The 23,241-nt window shown below is 38.8% G+C and overlaps 1 protein-coding gene across 3 annotated transcripts; it reads right to left on the bottom strand.

Moving 5' to 3' along the window:
- Positions 1 to 1,967: 1,967 nt before the first annotated feature.
- SLC30A5 (solute carrier family 30 member 5) lies at positions 1,968 to 22,953 on the bottom strand. Of its 3 annotated transcripts, none has more exons than XM_042875399.1 (16): positions 22,799 to 22,953; positions 22,486 to 22,608; positions 20,848 to 20,914; positions 20,190 to 20,275; positions 18,759 to 18,846; positions 16,787 to 16,874; positions 15,505 to 15,581; positions 13,016 to 13,186; positions 11,378 to 11,666; positions 10,816 to 11,024; positions 9,151 to 9,308; positions 8,353 to 8,392; positions 5,665 to 5,890; positions 4,053 to 4,279; positions 3,111 to 3,239; positions 1,968 to 2,590 (listed from the first exon to the last, which is right to left on the bottom strand). In XM_042875399.1, exons 1-16 carry the CDS (start codon positions 22,870 to 22,872, stop codon positions 2,420 to 2,422), a joined length of 2,223 nt encoding a protein of 740 aa, XP_042731333.1. In that variant the 5' UTR covers positions 22,873 to 22,953; the 3' UTR covers positions 1,968 to 2,419. The 3 variants fall into 3 exon arrangements, with proteins under 3 accessions (XP_042731333.1, XP_042731332.1, XP_042731331.1); XM_042875398.1 differs by lacking the exon at positions 8,353 to 8,392 and adding an exon at positions 8,431 to 8,482; XM_042875397.1 differs by having other exon boundaries at positions 8,353 to 8,482; positions 22,799 to 22,952.
- Between the last annotated feature and the right edge of the window lie 288 nt (positions 22,954 to 23,241).

Below are 23,241 nucleotides of genomic sequence, written 5' to 3' on the forward strand. Positions count from 1 at the left end.
CATCTTTGCATGCTGTTTGTCTGTGAAGATGCAGGCTTGCACTCGCCTGTTAAATATTCATTAAATGGATGAACTTCACTGCCATAGCACGGTCATCTAAGATGTTCTCAGCCACCTTAGTGTGGTTTGTGTCCCAGCATGAGCAGCTGAAGCAGGAAATCAGCATTTCTTAGTGAGAGCCATGACAACCAATAAGGCTTTTTCAATTAGGCTAAGCTAGCTTGCGTGTAAAACCCAACAACAGCATAAAACCAACCAAAAATAAAAACAACAAACTTCTGGAGTAGTGCTCAGTTTGGTAAAATGCCGTCAGTGCCACTGCAATCACTTCAATGTGAGTGGTACAGTCAACTGAAGCTTCTTGCTTGAAAATGGTTTTCAAAACCAGAAACCATTTGCTATGCTTTTGAAACAACTGTAAGTACAGCACAGTTACTGAACTGCCATGAGCCTTGCAGAGGAGGGAAGGTGAGAAAACCACTACAAAAGGCATGAAATTGAAGAAGCCGAGATCAAAATTTGAGAATTCTGCTGGTTCTGCAGTAATGCCAATACAGTAATGCAGTATGAGACAAATACAGCACCAGCAGGACAGAACGGAAGGCCAACTTTACCTGTTAGAAGAGAAACATCTCAGTTTGTATATACAGTCTGATCACAAGCAGAACTGTTCAGGGGTATTTCAGACTGCACTTCTGCTAAAGCTGATCTGATACAGTAAGTTTAAAACACTTCACCTGATTTCAATAACATCAAGAATTAAATCTCTGTTACGACACATAAGTACCTAGAACAAGAAAGCTGCATCACAATGTGGGACTGCTGTGATACACAGAATTATGAAATATGTACTCACTCTTGCTAACAACTGAATTGGCTCCTGAATTTCAGGGAAAATACTTAAGGGTTTTCAGGCAAGAGAAAGAGGTAAAGGAAAATGGAAAGGTAACTGCCTCTGAAGACGTATATTATGAATGCTGCAAATAGGTTTTCCCTAAAGAGAGATTTGTCTTCTCCAAGACCCCAAAATGCATTTATTCTTTCTTAAGTACATCCTTCTTTCCTATCATTGACTCTTAATTTACACTTTGTTTCAATAGCTTGTCAAGTCCCAGACTACTACAGTGTGGCATTCTAAACCTGGACTATTTCCTTGGGTAACATAATCAGTGCAATTTGCTAATGTGCACCTGCAGCTGTATTGTATTACAGTTAAATCTTCAATATATTGATATATATATATATCAAAACCCAATAGCTCAATTATGCCTTTATTACCTATCCAGAATGGAAGGCTTTCCCTTTTTACTAACTAGATATTCAATCACCCCAGCTTATCTTGAACAAAATTCAAAGAAGATAAAGCAATTGAATAGCACTTTAGCAACAACTGAGTCACAAGCAAAGAAGATTTCACCTGCCAGCTCACACAGCTGCTTTCTCTGATTTATTAACTGCCACTGTAAAACTGATTTTGACAGAGCTGAAAGCCCTGGAATTGTTAATTATCACAAAGAATATGAGAATATGAAGTCCATCCAGCTTGTTTCTTCTGTATGATAAAAATTAAGTAGATGACAAAATAATCTGTCTTGTAGAAGTAAAGATTTGCTGATTGTTAGCATACTGCCCAATTCATTACTTTAAGCTACTAACTACTGTCTTCGCAGGTATACACAAAAAAGTACATCATTTTTAGAGGCTTTATGATTCTTAGTCCTTCCAGCAAACAAAAGAAAGCGTCTGCATTTTTTTTCCAGTTTTTTACTGTTGATGTGGATTTATCCCCTTAAGAAACACTTTGATGTAAATTTAAAATGGTAACGTCTATTTGCTCTGATGCAGCTTATAAAGGTTATATACCAGTACTAGATGCAGAGACATAATACAAAAACTGTGTATTTATTATCTAACAAACTTTGCAAAAAACTCATTTTTGAATTCAGCTTAATTTTTACTCCCCATAATAAATGTGTGAATATTTTTTATTCAGTTTTCAAACTACTTCTGGAAGAAAGAAAAATACTGTACAGTTGATTTTGTTTGTAGCTCAATATAAACTACTTCAATTTCTTACTGCTAAAATAAATTCATAAACATGATGTCCCATACTTAAGAGAACACATGGAATACATATAAATGTTCATCCACCAGTGGTAAGATTTCTGTTTAATGAACACCACACAATGTACAGTACTTAGGATTTCCATTATTTTCACATATACAGCAAATATTATAGTCCTTATTTCCTTTACAAAAGCATCTTGATTCAATCTTATTACAGATACAATGCTTAAAAAAAATCAAGACTATAGTACATTTTTTTCTGTACATGTATGTGCAATATCCCCAGACAAAAATAATACAGACGTGGAATCCTACAGATCTACCATCTTCCCTTTGGCTAACATAATTTTTGTCACATTATGTAAGTCCCATCTTTGTAATATTTCATGGATTCTAGATGTTGAGTCATTGCAAGTACATCCTGAAATCCTGTACTGAGGCCGGACATGTGTTGAAAATAAGCTTCCTTCTCCACTTGAACAGTTAGGTTGTTTACTCCAGCATCTTTCAGAATTGCTGTAACCTGAATATAACATTAATATTACACTTCATAAGCATATCACAATAACTTGCTCAATTCTCACTCTGAAATATCGCGGATTAAAGAAATACTATCAGAAAGAATTTCAATTTTCTGGCAGAGTGAAGATAGCTTCATACAGTATGGCTCTGCAATTTCTGCAAATTCTCAGCACATCATATGAAGAAATAAGCAACCTTTGAAGGTGTTTTAGAAAAAAGCACCTGAGGTTGACAGATGCTATGAAGTCAGTAGCAAACCCATGTTAGCATCTAGATTTGCCTGTTTCGAAACATGGAACCAACCTCCTCCCTCTTTCTCACAGCAGATATAATTCCACTATCCATGTTTCCCTAAACTCTTTTTTTGTTTGTTTGTTTGTTTTGGGATAAGTTTTGGCAAACAACACTTCTGCAACAGCAGACCAGGGCACTTACAGCATTAGAGGCAACAGCTTACAAAAACAGTGCAACACAGTAAGAAATAATGTGAAAAAAAAAAACTTAAAAACTTTGCACCTTACCTGCTGCACAATTCTCTGCTCCATCACATCTGATACCACTTGCACATGTATTGTACCTGCCACAACACTTGCAGAATGACACCAAAAATGAGGATCTCTGTAGGATATGACTCCATCTATTTTCTGAATCTGTAAAGAATTTACATTAGCGGTAATTATTTTCAAAAACACATCTTAAAATTGCACGTGTGTATGCACACTGACAACAATTATTCCACAGAGAAACAAAGCTGCACTTCCAGCTAAGTCACAGAGAAATAGTGCAACACCTACAGGCTACCATTCTACTGTCAAATACTAGCTGTTACAAGCCAAAAGAAAACTGAGCACAGGGCAGTGTGAAAAGGGACGAGTTAAAAAACACAACTGTTGGAGTCTCAGTGACATCTATGGACAGACCAACTTTGTTCTGGGCTTTAAGTCACTTATAGGGTATCTGTTATGTTGTTACCCAGGATAGGGAGCTATATAGTTACCACAGCTGTACATTCTTCAGAAACATACTTCCATAATTCATCATTTTTAGAAATTGATCTTTGCACTGGGCCTGCCAGGGACGTGGCAGCTGGTATGATATTCTGTTTTGGATTTGTAGCTAAAACTGTTGGTAACACGCTGGTGTTTTGGCTGTTGAACACAGGTTGCAGATTCTGGGCAACCTGCTCTAGCTTTTGATCTAACAGCTGGCAATCCTGCCTGAGGCAGGGTTCTTGCAAGCAGGTGATCTCTGAGCTTCCTTCCAACTCAAGCCATTCTCTGATTCTATGGTTGTCAAGAGTTCCTCTTTTTCCAACTTTGATTCAATCCAGCAAGTCTGCTATGCGTGGACCAGAAACCGGGAAAAGAAACTGGGTCAGCAGGGACAGCTGACCCAAGTGGCCCAGAGAGATGCTGCTTACAGTACAACGGCATAAAAAAACTGGGATAGAAGGGAATTCTGACCTTTTCTAAAGCAGCATGCAGATCTTTCTCCTGTTCTGGAGGTATCCTCAACAAAAGCACTTGACAGGCATCTTTCAGTAGTGGGATAACACTGAGAAAAATCAATGTAGCAATAAAAAGAGAGCAGAGGGGATCAGCTATCAGCCATCCGAATTGCTGAATAAATGTGGTAGACACTATAACACCCACGCTGCCAAGAGTGTCTGCTAACACGTGCAGAAACACACCTGAAAACAAAACACACTGAGTGATTAAGAGTAACACTTATGCTTAAGATGTACATAGATGTTCATCAGCAACACATTCACTTCTATGACATTAGCCTTCCTCAGGCCACCTGCCTAATCTGCTGCAAAATTAAACAGAGCATTTCATTTACCTAGTATTTAATTAGAAATCAACGTAGGGAAGGAAAAGCATTTTCACTGTACATTACAACAATCTAGGCAGGCATCTACAGATTAAGCCACATACAAATACAAAGTCTTATTTTGTTAGTGGGACTTGCATAATACACATTCCCTTGAAAGGGATCAGTGCTTACTGATCTTCAAGGGAACAGGAAGAGATCACTGTGAATGCACTGGCCTGCTCATACTGACAGGTACTAACCTATCATTTGTTTTTCTGTAGGCTAACTCTGCTCAAAGTTTTGAGACAACTGTCTACATACTCTATGAATAACTCTTCCTATTGCTTTAATGACTGGCATCATTCCCAGTGTAAACTCAGAGTATAGAAAAATTAATTTCTAATGATTTGTAAGACTAGTACTTACTAACTGCCAGGATTTAAAAGAATGCTGAACAGTTCTAGAGATGCAGAGTCGTTATAATATAATGCCTGAAAACAGAAGAGTCAACTTAACTAATGATGGATGTCAACTAATCTATGAAACAGAAGAATTTAGCTAAAATGTTTATGCTCTAACAAGCTTACACACAAAGGTCATTCTTTTATAGACTTTTGTGTAAGTGATGCAGTTGGTAAAGAACTGCTTTCTAACTGGTACGGAAGAAAAGTCTAAGAAGTAGCTGTTCTAAAATTTTATATATATTGCCCTCCTCAGCTTCCAATTTTAGATTTGGAAAATTTCCTCTTTACCACCTTATCTTCTGAATCCCAAATAGAAGCATATTGCTTCATATCCCAGATTGCTAGTCTACATTTGCTCTTCTGCTTCTTTATCCCTTCCCCTAGGGCTTTTACATCCAGCTGTAACACGATACCTAGAAGTATGGCAATAGCTTTACAGACCGAGACATTCTACTTGCATTTTGAGATGGAACTTAGAAATGATAACTGCATTTTTTTCAGTAAAGTTTATGATGACTAAGGTTATTAATGTTAACGAAGACCGCTTAATTCTTTGTATTGGTATCACCCACATCTCAGAAAGCCACGTGAAAAAATAATTCAAGTTATGTTCTTTAAGTTAAACTTAGTTATGAATAAACACTTTGAGAAATAAATGTATACAGCGTTACTTGGTTGCCAGATTATTTCTGGAGAGAGATTTCAAGAAAGGTACATAGCACTGGGGTTTAATCTGAAAAACATCACTCTGCTGTAGATCAGATATGTCATTTATGATTCAACAATCCATACTTGCCTCTCATGTTGGTATTCATGCCTCCTCCTGAAGACACATGGGAATGTCCATGGCTGTGCCCATGGTCATTGTGGGAATGGCCATGCCCATGGCTGTGGCCGTGTCCATGGTAAGAATGGCTGTGCTCATGTGAATGACAGCCTCCACGAGAAGCCCCATGGGAGTGTGCATGGCTAAAGGCACAGATACCAACCAGGTTTACGATCAACCCTCCGACAGAGACTGGCTGTAAGAGGGAGAGAAGTGTTTGATGTCACTACATATCCCAACTCCAAATCCCACTCAACAACTGACACCAAAATGCAACACCCAATACGCACATACCATGAGAAGGTGGGTGGCACCTTAAGTTTCAAAGAGATTATTGTTCTTATTTACTTCCAGAAAGAGAAAGTGCTTTGACTACAGGCTTTGTGTTGTTCTCATTCATTGGCAGGAAAAAAAGTGCATAAATCAATTTAAGACGTGTACACATCTAAAATTGTAGTTAACCAAGGACAACAACTACTGTTTTTTTGGTTGTGATTTTTCTATCTTTACCTACTCTTCTACTCCTCTCTTGAAAAACTTGTGATCTGCAATAGAGTAATTTCACATAATATACAAGTTAAGCAAATACTGCTCAGGGGCCATCAGGCCTTAAGTTAAGTCAGGCCTTAAATCCAGCAATGCACACATCTAATTTTACCTACACAAAAATCTTTGTTAACAAAATGGCTAGAAGAGAGCACAAATTCAAGTGTATCAGGGAGAATAACACAAATGAAAGTGTAAGAATGATAAATGGAGGCTTAGACTCTCAGAATTCTATAATTTAAAAATTTGGTTTGAATAAAATAAGTGATAAGAGTTTGGGAGAAAGCAACGAAACCCTGAAAACTTAATGAGGGAGCCCCTGGAGAGGGCATGGAAAGTAGTGAGACACAGACACTGTTATCTTAACTACTCAACAGCTTCATATTACCTATGCCATAGCAGTACAATCATTATCACGTTACAAATCCTGACTAACTTTCGACATTTCTCAGAAAAAAACACGAAAGTTTTTTTGTAGTAATTGACATTGGTATATGCAATAGCAGAGCCAAGTTTTGTCCTGTACAGATTATTGTCTTAGTATCTTTTTTTTTTTTTTTTTTTTTTTGTTGAAAGACAACCATTTAAAAAGATCAGAGTTTTAAGATCTTTGAAAGAAACTGAGAACAACTCTAATAATTAAACTGTATTTAATTATATTGGTGGAGAATGTGGGCATAGCTGCTTTTTAGCTTTTAGAACGAATCTCTTTTTCTCTCTGCTCTTAGAGAGCTTTGTTAAGGAGCATTATCAGTAGTTCAGGTTTCTGTGCTGGAAAACCTGACAATGAAAGACTAGGCTACTGCCCAAAACACCATATTAGGTCTCGAGAAACAAGTCCTGTGGCAACATGGCACCCCAGAAAGGACTGAGTCAGATAATGGGACTCATTTCAAAAATTCTCTTGTAAATACTTGGGCCAAAGATCATGGCATTGAGTGGATTTACCTATTCCCTACCATGCACCAGCCTCTGGTAAAATTGAACGATACAATGGGTTGTTAAAAACGATGCTAAAAGCACTGGGTGGCAGAACATTTAAGCACTGGGAGAAGCATTTGGCAGAAGCCACCTGGTTAGTCAATACCAGAGGATCTATCAATCGTGATGGTCCTAACCAATCCAGTTCCCTACATACCGTAGAGGGAGATAAAGTCCCTGTTGTACATGTAAAGAACATGTTAGGAAAGGCAGTTTGGGTTCTTCCAGCTTCTGGAAAGGGCAAATCTCTCCGTGGTACAGTTTTTGCCCAGGGACCAGGATCCACTTGGTGGGTAATGCAGAAAAATGGGGATGTTCAATATGTACCACAAGGAAACATGATACCAGGGAGTGCAGTTAGTAATTCTATGTATACGTATATAGGCATGTGTGTGTAATGCATTTTAATCATTTTTTGTTTGTTTGTATATATGCATACATATATTCTAAGCATGATGTAACGATGTAGAATAAGGGGTGGAATGTCATGATTTTATGTTTTTTGAGGTTTCAGTATTGCACATCAAAACATTATGTAGTGTACGGGGCACTGAAGTGTTAATACCCAATCCCAGGTACCTATCCCTGTACGTTACAGCAGTCATGGGATCTGGCCCTTCCGGGTGGGGGGCGGTTTCTTACTGCCCTGCAGTGGGTGCTGGAGGTGCTTTCCTAGTCGTTCCAAGCTTTTCAGGTTTGACTCGGCCACGGGAACTCCCTCTCTCATCTTGTCTGATTTATTCATCTCAATTTCCATTAAATTGTACTATATTTTGTTATCTTGTATTCTGGTATTATAGTAAAATAAGTTTTCCTCCATAGATTGTTGCCGCTGTTCCTTTCCTCCCTTCCTTCCTTCCCATTTTTTGTGGGGCTGGGGTGGGGGGAGAAGGGCAGAGGCCTGTTGCCCGCATCACGGACGTAGATTGATCTGGTCAACTCCGTGACAACTATATATATCCATATTTAGAATTACATGTGGTTTGGATTTTAAAATTGTAATTATCTATTGAAAAGACAAGACACAGTTCGGATCTCTTGAGCATGCAACTTCAGTCTCTCTTCTTTTTTTAAAGATCAGAATAAAAAAACAATTAACTGCAAAACAGCTTTCATATGTAACAAACTTACAGTTAGCATATTAGTATCTATGTCTGGAGGGTCTACCAGTCTGGCCACCGATTCCATGAAAACAAAGAAAGCAATTACCATCAGAAAGAGGCCATTAATAAAGCCAGAGAGAATTTCTACACGTCCGTATCTGAAAGACAATATCGGAACTTTTGAAAGCAATGAATGAGTATCCTGCACAAATTTCAAAGTTATAATATATTAAATTGTAACATATTTAATACAACTTAGATTCATTTTTTTCTTCCTTGGTCCCGTGAAATCATACCTTAATGTCTGGGCTACTTATTTTTTCCCATTAGGTGGCCTAGCTTGCAACTGTTCATAGATCAATAGCACAAAATTTTAATAACACAAGTATTTTTTAATATAGACTATACATGTAGGGCTTCAGACTCAACAACTTTTAATTACATTAGTGCATATGAAATCCCCACATGAACAGTGACTTTCAATATACTGTTAGATGATATACATACATGCTGTACATATGGTTAGAATGTTTCTGTGTAATATTTACAGTGAAAGTTTTATTTGCAGAGATTAATGCTAATCAGGTCTCAAACACTTTTTAGCTGGGTAACAGTGAATGAACACGAATGGAATATGGTAACAGGCATGAACACAAACGGAATGGAGACAAGACACAGACACATGGATAGAGACAAGACACAGCAAAAGAACCAGAGAAGCACGCACAACTAAAAGCATCCTGAAGATATCTTTACAGTGCGACAGTTTGAAAATAAGCAAGTAGAATAATTTTCAGATAGTCTTTAATGGAGTTAATATACATACCCATAGGAAAATATGCGAGTTGCTTTCCATCTTGTCATCAGAGCTGCAAAAAGCCCCATCACTAATGCAGAACAATCAAAAAGCATGTGAAATCCATCAGATATAAGACCAAGGCTATTGGTCCATACTCCATAAAAAAGCTCCACAAAAGTGAAAGCCTGAAATGAAAAGGAGTTTAAGTTTTTCCTGGAAGATAAAATTGTAATTTAATGTCTTGGCAGTTAGCAGGACATTTTCTTTCTCCAAGGGAACCAACCCTTCCAAAAGCCACAGATGAATGAATAAATAAATAAATCCAAGTTCTTACTTAGAATTTTAAATTACCATTATGAAAACAAAAATGTATGCACTGCCATTAAACACTGTAACTACTTTAATCTTGCCTATCATGAACATCAAAATCAACTCTGTTTATCCCTGTTTTGCATAGACTATCTCAAAAAAACATCAAATGAACAAAACAGGTCTAACAATTGCAGTTAAATGGACAACTCATGGCAGTCACTTACAGAATTATTTCCAAGAGCCAATGTAAACAATAAAAAAAGAAAATTAAAAAGATTCAATTGAACTAGAAAAAAAAATAGTTTTCCTAACTCTGTCTAAATTCAAGGGAGCACTTTTTAACTGTATTGGTGGCTAAGCACTGGCACAAGATACCCAGAGGCTGTACAGTCTCCTTCTTGGAGATCTTCAAAATCTGCTCAGACACAGACCTGGGCACGCTGCTCTGGATGTCCCTCCTTGAGAAGCATTTGGACTGGATGGACCCAGCAGTCCTTGTCTACCTCAGCCATTCTGGGATTCTGTGATCCTGGCCCATACATCTACAAACACCTGCTTCACAAGTTATAAACAGCTAAAGAAGTAGTTGCTCTTCATGTCACACTAGCCAAAGCTCCTTATGTAAAGAATATAGTAGGAGCATCTGAGTGGCTGAAATAAGTAACCATTTACATATTCCAGTAATCAACCAAATCAACTGCTACCAGTTCTCCTACAGATTCCAAAACAGAAGAATTTAAAAAATCAACAAAAAGCCTTCTCTGATTAGCTGACTGTTTCAATATCAGAAGTTAGTGTTCAGAAGGACATACTTATCATTTATTATTCTTTATTAACTGGTCTGCCTGTATACTTCTCTCACCTTTCAAATTTCATAATGCAATTCCTTAAAGGTTTTAATGGATGCTCCATTTTTTTACCCCTTATTTTCTCACAAAACTGGCAGAGATCTTTGCAAATATTATCAGTCTTGCTTACTGCCCAACCCTTCCCTCTTCAAGATAGGGGAGCTAGAAATAAAAAATATTAAAAACTGTCTACTCCAAAATTACATTACTCAATCTGACTCTTATTATTTTGCCATCCCTGGGTATGAAGGCCTCATTAATTTCATCTTATCTGCTGGTAATATTGACATATCTCAGTTTTGAAGAGGACCCTACTATTCTTACACACATTTACTTGCTGGTGAACTAGTCACACACAAAATCAGTGCTCCACTGTGATAACAAATCATTGTAACTTGCCATTAGAATCTTCTCTTTGAAGATTCTAAAACCCCTTAAAAACAAAACAACCAATCAATCAATCACAGGAATCATTTAAAGAATAACCCTTCATATCGTATAACTGAGTTGAAAAAAACACAAGCAGACTTACCAGATTTAGGCACAAGAAATAGAAGATCTGCCTAGAATCATACTCCTCAAGGATCTGTTTCAATGACTCTTTAATAAAACGTGGCAATGACTGAGAACTCTGCTGTATTGCATCACCCATGAAGTTATACAGAGGAGTGCCTTCAGGAGAATAGCCAATAAGGGTGCCTTTCTGCCCCTTCCTGGAGGGGGAGGACAAGATATTGGCCGCTGCAAGGAAAATTTAAAGTTTTTATTTTTATAAAATAGCTGTGAAGCTTATAAACCATTTGTTACATCATAGACATAGATAACATGAAATTACAAGGCAGTAAACTGATTGTCAGCTTCATCCACTACATTTCATTACTAAGTAAGATTAGATTAATTACTTCTTTGACAGTTACACTCCACTGTTTTTTTGTTTTGTTTTGTACAGTAAGAGGGTGCAAATTTGCATGCTCATTTTATCCAAAAGAATCCACGCAAACTCATTCAAAAGCATTTTGTGTACTGCTATTTTCTCACTGGCTTCCAAGTAACATGGATAACAAATTTTTTCAAAGAGAAACATGAATACGTACATAAAATGAAGAAAACAGCACTCACTACCACTCCTCCAGAAAGAACGTGTTCTGTGCTCTCATGGTGTGCTGGTTTGTTCATAGCTCGAAGCTGGTCTGTTATTGGATGTGTCCAGAAATTGCCAAAAAGCAGTGCACTAACAAATATAAGAAAGGATCCATATCGAGCACATTTGGAAGATTCCATCTTGACAGAGCATATGGACTCCACATAGAAATCCAAAATCACAACAAAAAAGATGACTGTTATGAAAGGCATGATGAGAGAAGACCAAGACTCGACTTTGCTCTGCAACAACAGAAAAAAACCCACATTTCAAACAAGATTATTCACCATTATACCACTTTCATCCAGTCCATTTTCATTAAAAATCCTTTTAGCAATCCATCAGTACTTTTGTATTTCAAATTGATCATATAAAACCGTAAAACCAAAAATCATACAAAACATTCAAGCTATAGAAAGACAAATGTAGGTAATTAGCATTCCTGTATCTTATTTAAAGCATTCCTATGCTTAAAAACAATGCTGTGTGAAATACTGTGTTTGCATCATTCTATTATTCCTAATCAGGAGGGCACAATGAATGTATCTTTCAAATTACAATATATACTACTTGGTGGGGGGAAGGGAAGAGGGGGGAAAATTTATATTAGTTATTCCTTGCACAGTGTTAGTAAAAGAACCCAGGCTATATCTGAAGCTAAAAATATAAAATAATGTTATCACATATAAAAAGAAATAAAGTTCAACATTTTATCACTGTTCAACATCTTTATCAGTGACATAGATGATGGCATTGAGTGCACCCTCAGCAAGTCTGCAGACAACACCAAGCTGGGCAGTGCAGTCGATACACTGGAGGGAAGGGAAGCCATTCAGAGGGACCTGGACAGGGTGGGGAAGTGGGCCCATGAAAACATGATGAGGTTCAACAAGGACAAATGTAGAATGCTGCACTTGGGCCGGGGCAATGCCAGGTATTTGCACAAACTGGGGGAAGATCTCCTTGAGAGCAGTCTGAGGGACTTGGGCTTGTTCAGCATGGGGAAGAGAAGGTTCTGGGGAGACCTCACTGTGGCCTTCCAGTATTTCAAGGGAGCATATGAACAGGAGAGGGAATAGCTGTTTCCCACTATCAATGTGGGTTGACAGTGATAGGACAAGGGGAAATAGTTTTAAAGTGAGACAGGGGAGGTTTAGGTTAGATATTAGGAAGAAGTTTTTCACTCAAGAGGGTGGTGACACACTGGAACAGGTTGCCCAAGGAGGCTGTGGATGCCCCATCCCTGGAGGCATTCAAGGCCAGGCTGGATGTGGCTCTGGGCAGCCTGGTCTGGTGGTTGGTGACCCTGCACATAGCAGGAGGTTGAAACTAGATGATCATTGTGGTCCTTTTCAACCCAGGCCATTCTATGATTCTATGAAGTTAGCACACGAATATTTACGTTAAGATGCAGAGGAGCCAATTCATACAGAGCTCTCTCTCATAAAAAAAAAAAAAAAAAAAAAAAAAAAAAGAGGACGACTTTGATGGTTGTATATCTTTCATTTAAAACATTCTTAAGTTGCATTTCATAAGAAAAAGAATTACAAAAAATGATCTATTTTTTTCTAACTTGTGCTTCCTATCTTACCTCTGTTGTCAGAGAGAGGACAATGACCCATGGGCACAACAGAAGTACAGACACAAGGTGAGATAAAGCTTGAAGACGTTTGGCTCCACCTACATCGACAGAAAGCTTTCGAGAAGCCATGTGAAAACCAACCTTACAACACAATGCCAGTACCAGAAGCAGTACTCCTCCCTGGAAACAAGGAGAGATTCTGTCAATACTTCTCATGAGCCTAATACATTACAACACACAAAGTCATTTGCTTTCCTTATCAACAAAGAGCAAAGACAGCATATTTCATCTAATTCATGGATTTCCAACCTTTTGGCTAGCCTTTGTCACATTAAGTGAAGAGGAATTGTCTTAGGCTGCATGTAAAATATGTAGGTTGCTACAAAATTAATGCCTCCCATTTATTTCTGTGGAAACTGCAACAGACCCAGAGAGAACAATGACGCTGTTTGATAGAGCAAATTTTCACCTACAGTACATTATTTTTCAACACAGTCACCATTATTAGCTATGCATTTTCACCAGTGATGAAAAGGCTTTCATCAATACAGCCTGCACTGAAAATTTGTACCAGTGGAGGTGACCGACTCACTGCTGCCACTGCTGAAATGCACCACACTCTGCATCACTGTACTTATATCCACTATTTGGTTTAGCAAGCATCAGTGAATGTCAATGGGTGTCATTTAATTCCATGTGAAGGAATTCAATGACACAGCTTTGTTCCGCATGTACATGTCTGATGTCATTTTGCCAAACTGCTCCTCTGCTGCCATTTGTCACACGGCAACAAAATGCAACAGAATACTGGTGGGAAAGTTCAACTTCCACTGCCATATCAACAGTACCTACCACTGGTGTTGTGGGCCAAAAAAATAAAATAGGAGGCATTACTTTCAGAGCAGCCCTTATAAAATGTATCATCTAGTAAGTAACAAAACTTACTTTAGTCTTTAATCTTTTTTGTTAAAGAGAGAGCAACAAAATCATAGAAGTAGTGGAGTATCTGAGTTGTTTTTGTGCAAATAATGCATCACCCTGGTTCAATGGCAGCGGCCGCAATTCTTAGTGAGGACTCCAGGTTTGCATCACAGATTTCTGATGAAATTTTACTCTTCATCTTTGGTAAGAGCAGTTCACAAATGTGCATACTGCCAAAAAGCAATGAATGACACATGACTGGCTGGGGAAGGATATTTCTCTCTGTTAAGAGAACGCTTATAAGAGTCTAGTAAAGAGACAAGACTAAATTTTTGAGTCGAATATCTGACTGCAACTCTTACATTCCATATGAAAATTCACAGGTAATGTATTTATGCCAACTGAAAATGGGCGTTGCAAATATACCAAAAATTGATATTTTTTCCACAATCCTGAGATCTATTCTCAATTTTTATTTTTATTTTTAATCAAAATGGAGAGCAAGGACAACTATTTTTTGCTGTTCACAGGACTGTGTTTAGTCAGTGCACCACAATGCATGCTGGGCTGAGCTGCATGTTACTTGTGGGATGTAGGTTGGACAAGCTTGCTCTAATTGTTGTTCTAGTTAAAGCAATAATGCAACATATATGATTATGTACTATGTATTCATAACATCTTCCATTATAAAAAGAAAAGAAAAGAAAAGCATTGAAAGCAGATGGTCTCAAAGGAGTCATGTCACTTCGGCTTTGTTCTAATACTTCCACAACCTTTTCATTCTCTTAATTGCATTGTAACATATTTCTTGTGAAATATTTCACAATATTTCAAGACTCTTCTATTAACAAATCGTAAGATACTCCACACACAACATCTTAGAACATAGTTCAGTTTTGCAGTTAACCAGCCTCCCAAACATCAAAGTTATTCTGACATTAAACTTTCTCAACTGTTTTAGATTTTTTTCATCTATTTTATTTATCAGTGTGCCAAATTTAGCAACAAGACCAAGCTAATAGTACAACTCGCTCAGCCTAGTCAAACCTGTAACAATAAATAATAAGTAAATAATACTTAAAAATAAATAGTAAAAACAGTAAATAAGCAGTAAATGATAATAAACATAATAAGAAGTATCAGAACTAGTGTCTTCAAATTCAAGTGTCTAAAGAAGAACACTCGGAAAAGATAAATCAGAAACAAAACAGACTGGAAGAGTGAGTAAAAAGTATCTTGTATGCAATGCATTACAAAATCCAAAACGCTGATTAAATGGAGTGCCTTGCGATGATTTTAATGGGACTTTTCAACATATGTGTTAAGGAAAGTCCTTATCAGCTATACAAGTACACTGCAGAGACTGGCTTGCTCTACATTCTTGTTCACTCCCTGGGTGGGCTCAGATGAAATCAATCTTACCTTAGTGAAGATGCAAAATCTATAGAGCTGATTTAGTTCTGGTTTACGACTGCAGTGTTGATCTCTCTTTTTTTAATTTGAATTCTGAGCAGCAGAAATTTTTACCTACAAACTCAAATAGTTATTAACATACTAAAACATGTTAAGTTATTTACCTTGTGATCAGCAACACCCAGGAAAGCAATGACTGTATACAGAACATGTGTAAGAGCACTGTCGTGATGTCCCTCAGCTAAATAAAATTAAGGAAGTGTTTCTTTTTTTTTTTTTAATGCGAAAGACATATGGAGGTAGTAAAAGATCACTGAAACCAAAAGTAATCAAACTGAACATTACAAATTCCAAAGATCCTCAAAATTCAGGAAAAATGAAAACGTTTTCCACAGAAAGTAGTTATAAATGTTTTAAAACACAAGAACACAGACACTGTTAAATACTGCATAGCAGTCATAAAATAGAGCTTACATCAATCTTAGCAACTAGACTTAGAAAAATATTCACTAGTAAAGAAATTTAGTAAAAGCACTAAAACAGTGGTGTGTCTAGAATATGATTTGTACTTTTTTTTTCAGTTTATAAACATTTAAACTTTAGAAAACTAAGAGCAACTGACAAGCAAATCCAGCAAATATTCCACTAGTCGCCTTTAACTACTTCTAAAGAGCACCTGAACAATGAATTTACTTAAAATTTGATTGACTGATCAGTACTATTTCTGAATACATCACTGGCATTCTCAATTCCATGTTTTCACCTTTCCTCAAAAAAGTTTACTTTCACCTTGTTATCATCTATATGACTGTGTTGCTACTTTCCATCCTTAGACACCTTTTTCCAGCACACTTTACAGTGATGAGAAGACCTGCTGGAAACTTACATTAAAATCATATCTGATCTACTCAGCGGCTTTGGAAACATGTTAGTAAGCTTCCACATGCAGTTTAAACTTCACCAAAGGACTGCAAGCTACTTCACATCATTTTTAAGCATAGAAATGGACTGACACTTCTACTGTATTTACAAAACATAAAAACAGCTTTTCTGGTTATACAAGAAAGGCTGCCAGCTGGGCTGCCAACCATACACTGCACACAGTTGGGCTACAGCCATTATGCACACAATTCCCAAAAAATGAAAGCTAATCTAAAAGATGTGTAACAATCCACAGTAGTCTGGTATGTGCAAATAGGAAGGTGGCCATTAGTTACCACTGAATTTAGAGCACAGCTACAGATGTTAACAACAAAGCAAGCAATGGGATTAGTTTGATGACAGATACCAGCATCTATACGGAATGTAAAATTTTATGCTACAATATTCTCATAAACTAAGACTTCTATCAATAAAAACATAAATACTTGCAATATAGTTCATTCAACTTAATCTACTCTCCCTATTCCATTAGTAATGAACACTTGTGCTAAGCCAGAAGGATACGATGTTCTGCTATTTTAGCCATGAGGTCATCATTATCAAAAAGCAGTAAGCAGATGACAGCGATGATGAAAAACGCAGCACCTCTTGTCTGGAGAAAAAAGAATAATAAATGTATTACAACATCCTGCAACAATCTGACTTCAAAAATTTGAGGAGATTCCTCCTTCCACCCTCATGCAAGTATACTTTAGTTCAATTATAAAAGTATGAGAAAAAAACACTTTTGGAGAAAGCTGACATTGGCAATATAATTTTTTATTTATTCTAGTTTTCAGATTTGCTGTATAACTCAGGATAAATCATGACTGTTACAAGCAAGAAGACTGAATCTTGAAAACTTCAAACTTTCTTAACAGTCCAGCTCGCCCAGACAGAATGTACACCTACTTAAGTCTGATGACTTAATACTTTGTAGTATCAAGAAGTCATAAACAAGATCTACTGGATAGACTGTAGAATTTTGTCTTACGAGAAGCAAAAGCTACAGCCCTGTGCAAAGGCCCTAAGAAAGTAGAGCTCTGCAAGTGCTTATATGAGGTAGGGACAAAAGTAATCATGAACTTCTTTACTGCAAGAGTGATGGTGCATTGGAACAGGCTGCCCAGGGGGGTTGTGGGTCTCCTTCTCTGGAGATACTCAAGACACATCTGAATGATTACATGTGCAACCTACTGTAGGGAACTTGCTCTAGCGAAGGGTTGGACTTGATTATTCACTAGAGGTCCATTCCAATCCCTACAGTTCTGTGATTAAAAAAAAAAAATCCCAGTTGTCTGAGCTTTCACTACCCTGACTTTTAAAACTGCAGTTTTAATATCCATCATCTTGACAAAACCCTGAGATCTACAACTAAAAACAGTTATTACAATTCATCCTCTGAAGTCAAACACAGCTATATCACATTGCTGTTTTGGCAAACCAAGTGACTTCCTTTTACCACAGTTCACTCCATAAAGCTGAAACATTCAGAGGATGAGGTTAACAATCCTTTTTTTCTACCTTCTTAGATGTGCACCTTAACCAGGTGTGATCTAAGAACTTTTCTGAAGCTCTACATCTACTGCTAGAGTCAGTGGTTAGAAAAAGATTTTTTCTCCTAGATGAACAGTTTCATGCTGAATGCCCTAAACAATGTCATTTGAAGGGGATGGGGAGTGAGGCATTGAAGTAGTTACTTGGGCTGTTTATACTGCTCTAAGTAGAAATGATTAAGGGGTTCCAACAGAAGTTACAAGACAAATTGTGAAATTCTCAGTCTGAGGCAGCACTGAAACCAGCCATTCTCTTACACAGCAAAAACTCCATCCTCAGGTATACAGCATCATAAATAATATTCTTCCACTCATCACTGTTTTTGAATTCAGGTGGCCAAGGCTGCTAGGCATTGAGATCAGGTCACTTCATTTAGGGCTGGGCACAATTAGAGAATACACTGTGAAACTGCAAGCAATGGAACTCAGACAAAAGATGTCTTAAATGTAGATCTCCGATTAATGACCAAAAACTCAGTACATAGGGGCTCATACAGAAACAAAAGCACTCAAAACTTTTTGTCAGAAAAATAAACCATATGAAAAGCTACAGATGTTGAATAGGTCAGGCAGGCATCTAAAAGCTGTGATGCTGACTTCAGTGCCCAAAGGCCAGGACTACTATATACATAAATGTCCTTGATCCCTTTACAAAGAATGCTGCAACGCAAAAATCATTTTCAACGTTCTCTTTCACACCCAAAAAAAGTTCTCAGATTGCTGTCACGGATCTCAAGCAGCCTCACCCACTGCTTCCCCCCGAGAGTCGTATTTCTTACTTCAGGCTGTATACTTCAAATTTTACCACTAACAAAACTGAAAAAAACCCACGCTGTTATGATGAAAACAGGTCTAGAACTCTGTATGTTCTGAGTAAAGTGATAATTTATAGCATGTAAGTATTTTTTATATCTGGCAAAAAAGTCACCATGTTGAAATACCTTTGCTGGTCCTCCACCTGAGCTTGTGAACAAGACGCTAAGGAGAGACAGCACAACCACATCACTGTGTTCAAACAGCAACAGTGTTCTATTAAAAAGAAAGTTAAATAAACACTTTAGTCCATTTAGGAGGAGTTTGCTTCATGAGCATGATATATTTCACCTAAATTTCAGCAGCAAAGGTGAAAGACTCATCCTGCTACCTTAACAGCAAGCTTAAACAACTCAAAAGCTGCATATCTATTTGCCTTTACCAGCGAAGTATCTAACATCTGACAGCTAAACATATCACAAAACAACTTCCAGAGTCAAGTGACAGATCAAAATTTGTCATTTACTGATTAAACTGTCATTTCCTTCTAGTACAAGAAGATATTCACTTGCTCAGGATGGAAATATTACTCCCAGTACAATATCTCCTCCAAAACTAAGTTTCTGGTTTCTGGCTTCCAGAAAGAGGTCCTGCTCTGTTGTGTGACATCCTATTTACTGAAGTGATGATCATTCAATAGCTAATGCAAATCAGAACCTCTTTACTTCTGACTTGCACGCTACCTCCTTCAGGTAGCAAAGGCTGACTAACAAGCTGCGACAGCTTTCCAGGGCAGAACACAAGAAAGCCATCAGGGTGAAATCTACCAAACTTCTCTGCTGTTCTTTGCTCAACAATACAACCCACTAGAGACCATGTTACTGATTCTTCTTGGGAAGACAGAGCATTCAGAAAACCATCACAGTATCTCTTAAAGAAACCCTATTTTTCTTAGGTACCCTTTCTGATGTTTATATAATAAAGCTTCAAATTCATAAATTTTAAAACTTCAGGCTTTACATTCCCTCTAAGTGAAGGTGTTTTTCTAAGTTCTTAATCATTGTTTTTGTCAGTTTTTTTATTGCTACTTATTCCTACATGCTAACAAACAGCATAAGTGATTTCACTTGGAAGACATATACTAATGCTACCCAATTCCAATACAGCAGAGGCACAGAATGAGACTAAAACACTGTCCAGAAACAAATGGGTAAAGGAATTCTAGTCACCCAGCAGAGCAGTGCAAATTACTGTCACTAGCTGTCAAGCTGTGGATTTCAAACAGTTATATACACTAATGAGTTTACGAGTGAGATGAGGATAAAAATGAAAATCACGGTCAGCATTCCAACCTGTATCACTCTCACCAGCAGTTTCAGCACTATCAAGAATTTCAATGGCACCTTGTCCAACAGTGAAGAAAGGAAATTAAAAGATGTACGGAAAATTGCCAATGGCTTTTCCCAAGTAACACAGACGCAGAGAAAAAAGTATGAAGGTTCATTTAGGATTTCAAAAAATAAGCCATGGTCTGACAGATATAAGTGAAAAACAAACACAAAGATCACAGAAACGAGTTCAAAAAGATAAAACATAATTTACAGTAAATGGATATTTACCTCAGTGGTCCGCAAAGAGTTAGGCCAAAAAACCATAAGAGTGAAATGATACACCCCACAACAGCATGCTTCAAAATTTTGATCCACTACAAAAAGAAAGGTATTTTATTATTATTTTCTCCACAATTTCAGAAGAAACAAATCAACACTAACATCTGTTTAGTACAATAGCTATAGAAATGGACAGGAAAACATATGCTCTGCAAGTTCTACAAAATTTAGAGTATAATTATTTTCTTCTTACCTAATTTGTCAGGCAGCTTAGTTTTCTTGCACAATTATGAGCCAGATTTTTTTAAAATTTATTTTCTGACAGAGTACTAGATTCTCTGATGCAATCTTCAAGAGAATTTTTTAAAAACCCTTTTACATTGATGCTGAAAAAATCCCAGACTATCTACAAATAGCACTTTGACAGGTTATCTACTGTGCATGATAAACACGTATAGCACCAGATAAAATATCAAGATAAAAGATTAAAATCTTAATTCTACACACATTTCCTGATGGAAACTAAGTTAGTTAAACACTTCTAGAAACTGCAATGGCATCTGCAAAGTGGAGTAACCTTTGTTCCTCTTTCTAGGTGATTTCTGTTAACAGCCACGTTGTCGAGAACCTCTACAAAAATGTGAGTTACTACTGCATGTCAACTCACCTGACGCTTGGTAACCACTTTTCCAGAAGAAAATGGTTTTTGAAATAAAACCATAAAAAATGCAGACCTGTTAAAAGGAGAAAGTTTTCCCTATTAATATATTAGCAGTGAGCTTTTTATTCAGATCAGTGCTAAATAATTAGGTGTTTCATCACATCAGGACTACTACACAAGTTTCCTTTATATTCTTCACTGTAATACCACATTTGCACATTGCATTTTCCCTGATGCATTCTTTGTGTCAAATACCTGTAAAAAACTTGATGGTGAGTGGACTTTGTTTGCAGTCAATTTTACATATAACCTGACAAAGTCCTGAGCTGGAAGGGAGCCACAAGAGTTATCGAATCCAACTACCTGTTCCACTTATGATCACCTAAAATTCAAACCCTGCATCAGGTAACACTGTCCTTGCTCCAGCCTCTCAGGGCTGTGAGCACTGTCCTGCACAGCCTGTTCTGGTGTCCAACTATCCCATGAAGAGCCTTTTCCAAACCCCCAGCCACCCCTCCCCTGGCACAGCTCCATGCCGTTCCCTCAGGCCCTGTCGCTGTCACACAGAGCAGAGCTCAGCGCTGCCCTCCGCTCCTGTGAGGAGCTGCAGCCGCCATCAGGCCTCCCCTCAGCCCCTCTGCTCTGCGCTGAGCACACCCAGGGACCTCAGCCACCCCTCTAGACCATTCTCTTTGCAGACCTCCTTTGGATGCTCTCTAATAGTTTTATATCCTTCTTATATCATGCCACCCAAAACTACATGCAGTGCTGGGGGGTGAGGCAACACGAGTGCAGTGCAAAATGGGACTGGCCCTCCTCTTGACCTGTTATCAGTGCTCTACTTGAAGAAGTCTACCTGTGGCTTACAAAAATCAAAATAACTGATCTCAAAGAAATTTTTAGTAGAAATTTTACTACAATATTACTAACAGATCTTCTTTAGGAAGATACATGCCCAAAGGCTGCCTTACATATAGAATGCTGAATACAAAGTTGTGTTAGAAATCAGTATTTCTTCCTCAAATGTGATCAAGACCAAGTGATGGAGAAAAAAAGATGATGGTGTTTGGGAACACTCTATTGAGAAGCCTAGAAACGTAAATAAATTGAAATAAAAGGGAAAAATGAGGTTCCAAACGCTCTAGTGCTGCCAAGTTTATTACAGAAATGCTCTTCCATATCATATCAGCTGAACATAAAGCGGGATCGTGCAGAGCGCATCCTAACAAAGGTTGATTCTACATATTTATTTGCTATCAGTTTCTACACTTCAGTTCTGAGTCAGGTAAGAATATCAGTTTAAACTCATAAGAATTACAAGAATACAGGTTTTAACAAAAAGAACTAGTCTTCCACGCTCTAAGAGAGCTCAGACACATCTGAGTTTCGTGTACTCAGTACTGTCACAGTACCATCAATTCCAAGGTAGGAAACATTCTGCAATTTCTGAAATTACTCTGAGCACAGAAGAGGCAGAACAACACTGCTACAATCACAGCATTTCCTGGTTCCACTGCAGTGTCTTTTCCTCCGTGACCGACCTACATCAATAAAGTGGAGGCATCATCTTGACACCAACACAGAACTCGGCGGCCAACGCGTGCAGTGCTGCAGCAGACAAGGCTTCACCTGTGGCGCACTCACCCCAGCTTCACTATGAAAATAAACTGCACAAGATGCACCGCTTTCAGAAGATCGTAGGATTCAAAGAGGCCCACCGCTTTCAGAAACTTGGCGAAGCACAGCAGCACAACATACCGAGTTAACCTGTAAAAGCAGAGCAAATCGGCATTCGGGGCGACCAGGCACCGCCTTCGTCACCCACTCGCCGCCCCCTCACAGCCTCGCCAAGAGGAGGCCCCGGTTCCCATCACCCAGCGGCAGCAGGGACGGAGGCAGCCGGCGCGGGGCGCACCGCCGCCCCCTCTCCCGGCGCAGCGCCCGCCCCAACCGTTACCGAGCGCTGGGCACGTCCACCGGCCCCAGCACGCCGCCGCCGGCCAGGGCCTGGCTGCTGTACTTTTCCTCCATACCGCGGCGAAAAAAGGGGCGCGCGGAAAGAGGCCCTCGGCCGGACGCGCGCTCAGGGGCGGCCTCCGCCGCGCCACGGAGCCCTCATCCTCAGCGGGCGCCGAGGCCGCCCCAAACCAGGCCGCGCACCGACGCGCACGCGCAGGGCGCAGGCGTCGCGGCGGAACGGATGGCCACGTCCGCAGCCGTGGGAACCGCTCACCGCTGCGCGGCGGGGGGCGCGCGTGGGACGGCGTAGAGGGCGGGGAGGGGAGCTACGGCGCGTTCCCCCCCGCTCCCCGCCCGGACAATGGCGCCGCCCGGCAGCGCGTCACCGCCGCTCTCCGCGCCCCGCTGTCGCCGCGAGGTGGCGCGCTGCCACCTCAGGAG

Source organism: Lagopus leucura, unplaced genomic scaffold, assembly GCF_019238085.1.
Source record: "Lagopus leucura isolate 7727_CA_CO unplaced genomic scaffold, USGS_WTPT01 Super-Scaffold_100014, whole genome shotgun sequence".
Lineage (NCBI taxonomy): Eukaryota > Metazoa > Chordata > Aves > Galliformes > Phasianidae > Lagopus > Lagopus leucura.

Bases quoted from the DNA above. Each gene is read 5' to 3' on its own strand.
- SLC30A5 (XM_042875397.1), bottom strand. From the start codon at position 22,872: ATGGAGGAAAAGTACAGCAGCCAGGCCCTGGCCGGCGGCGGCGTGCTG. The intron at 9,309-10,815 runs GTAAGTCTGCTT...TTTTCATTTCAG, and splicing joins ATTTCTTGTGCCTAAATCTG to GCTTTCACTTTTGTGGAGCT. The intron at 4,280-5,664 runs GCAAGTATGGAT...TTTTGTTTTCAG, and splicing joins CATGAATACCAACATGAGAG to GTGTGTTTCTGCACGTGTTA.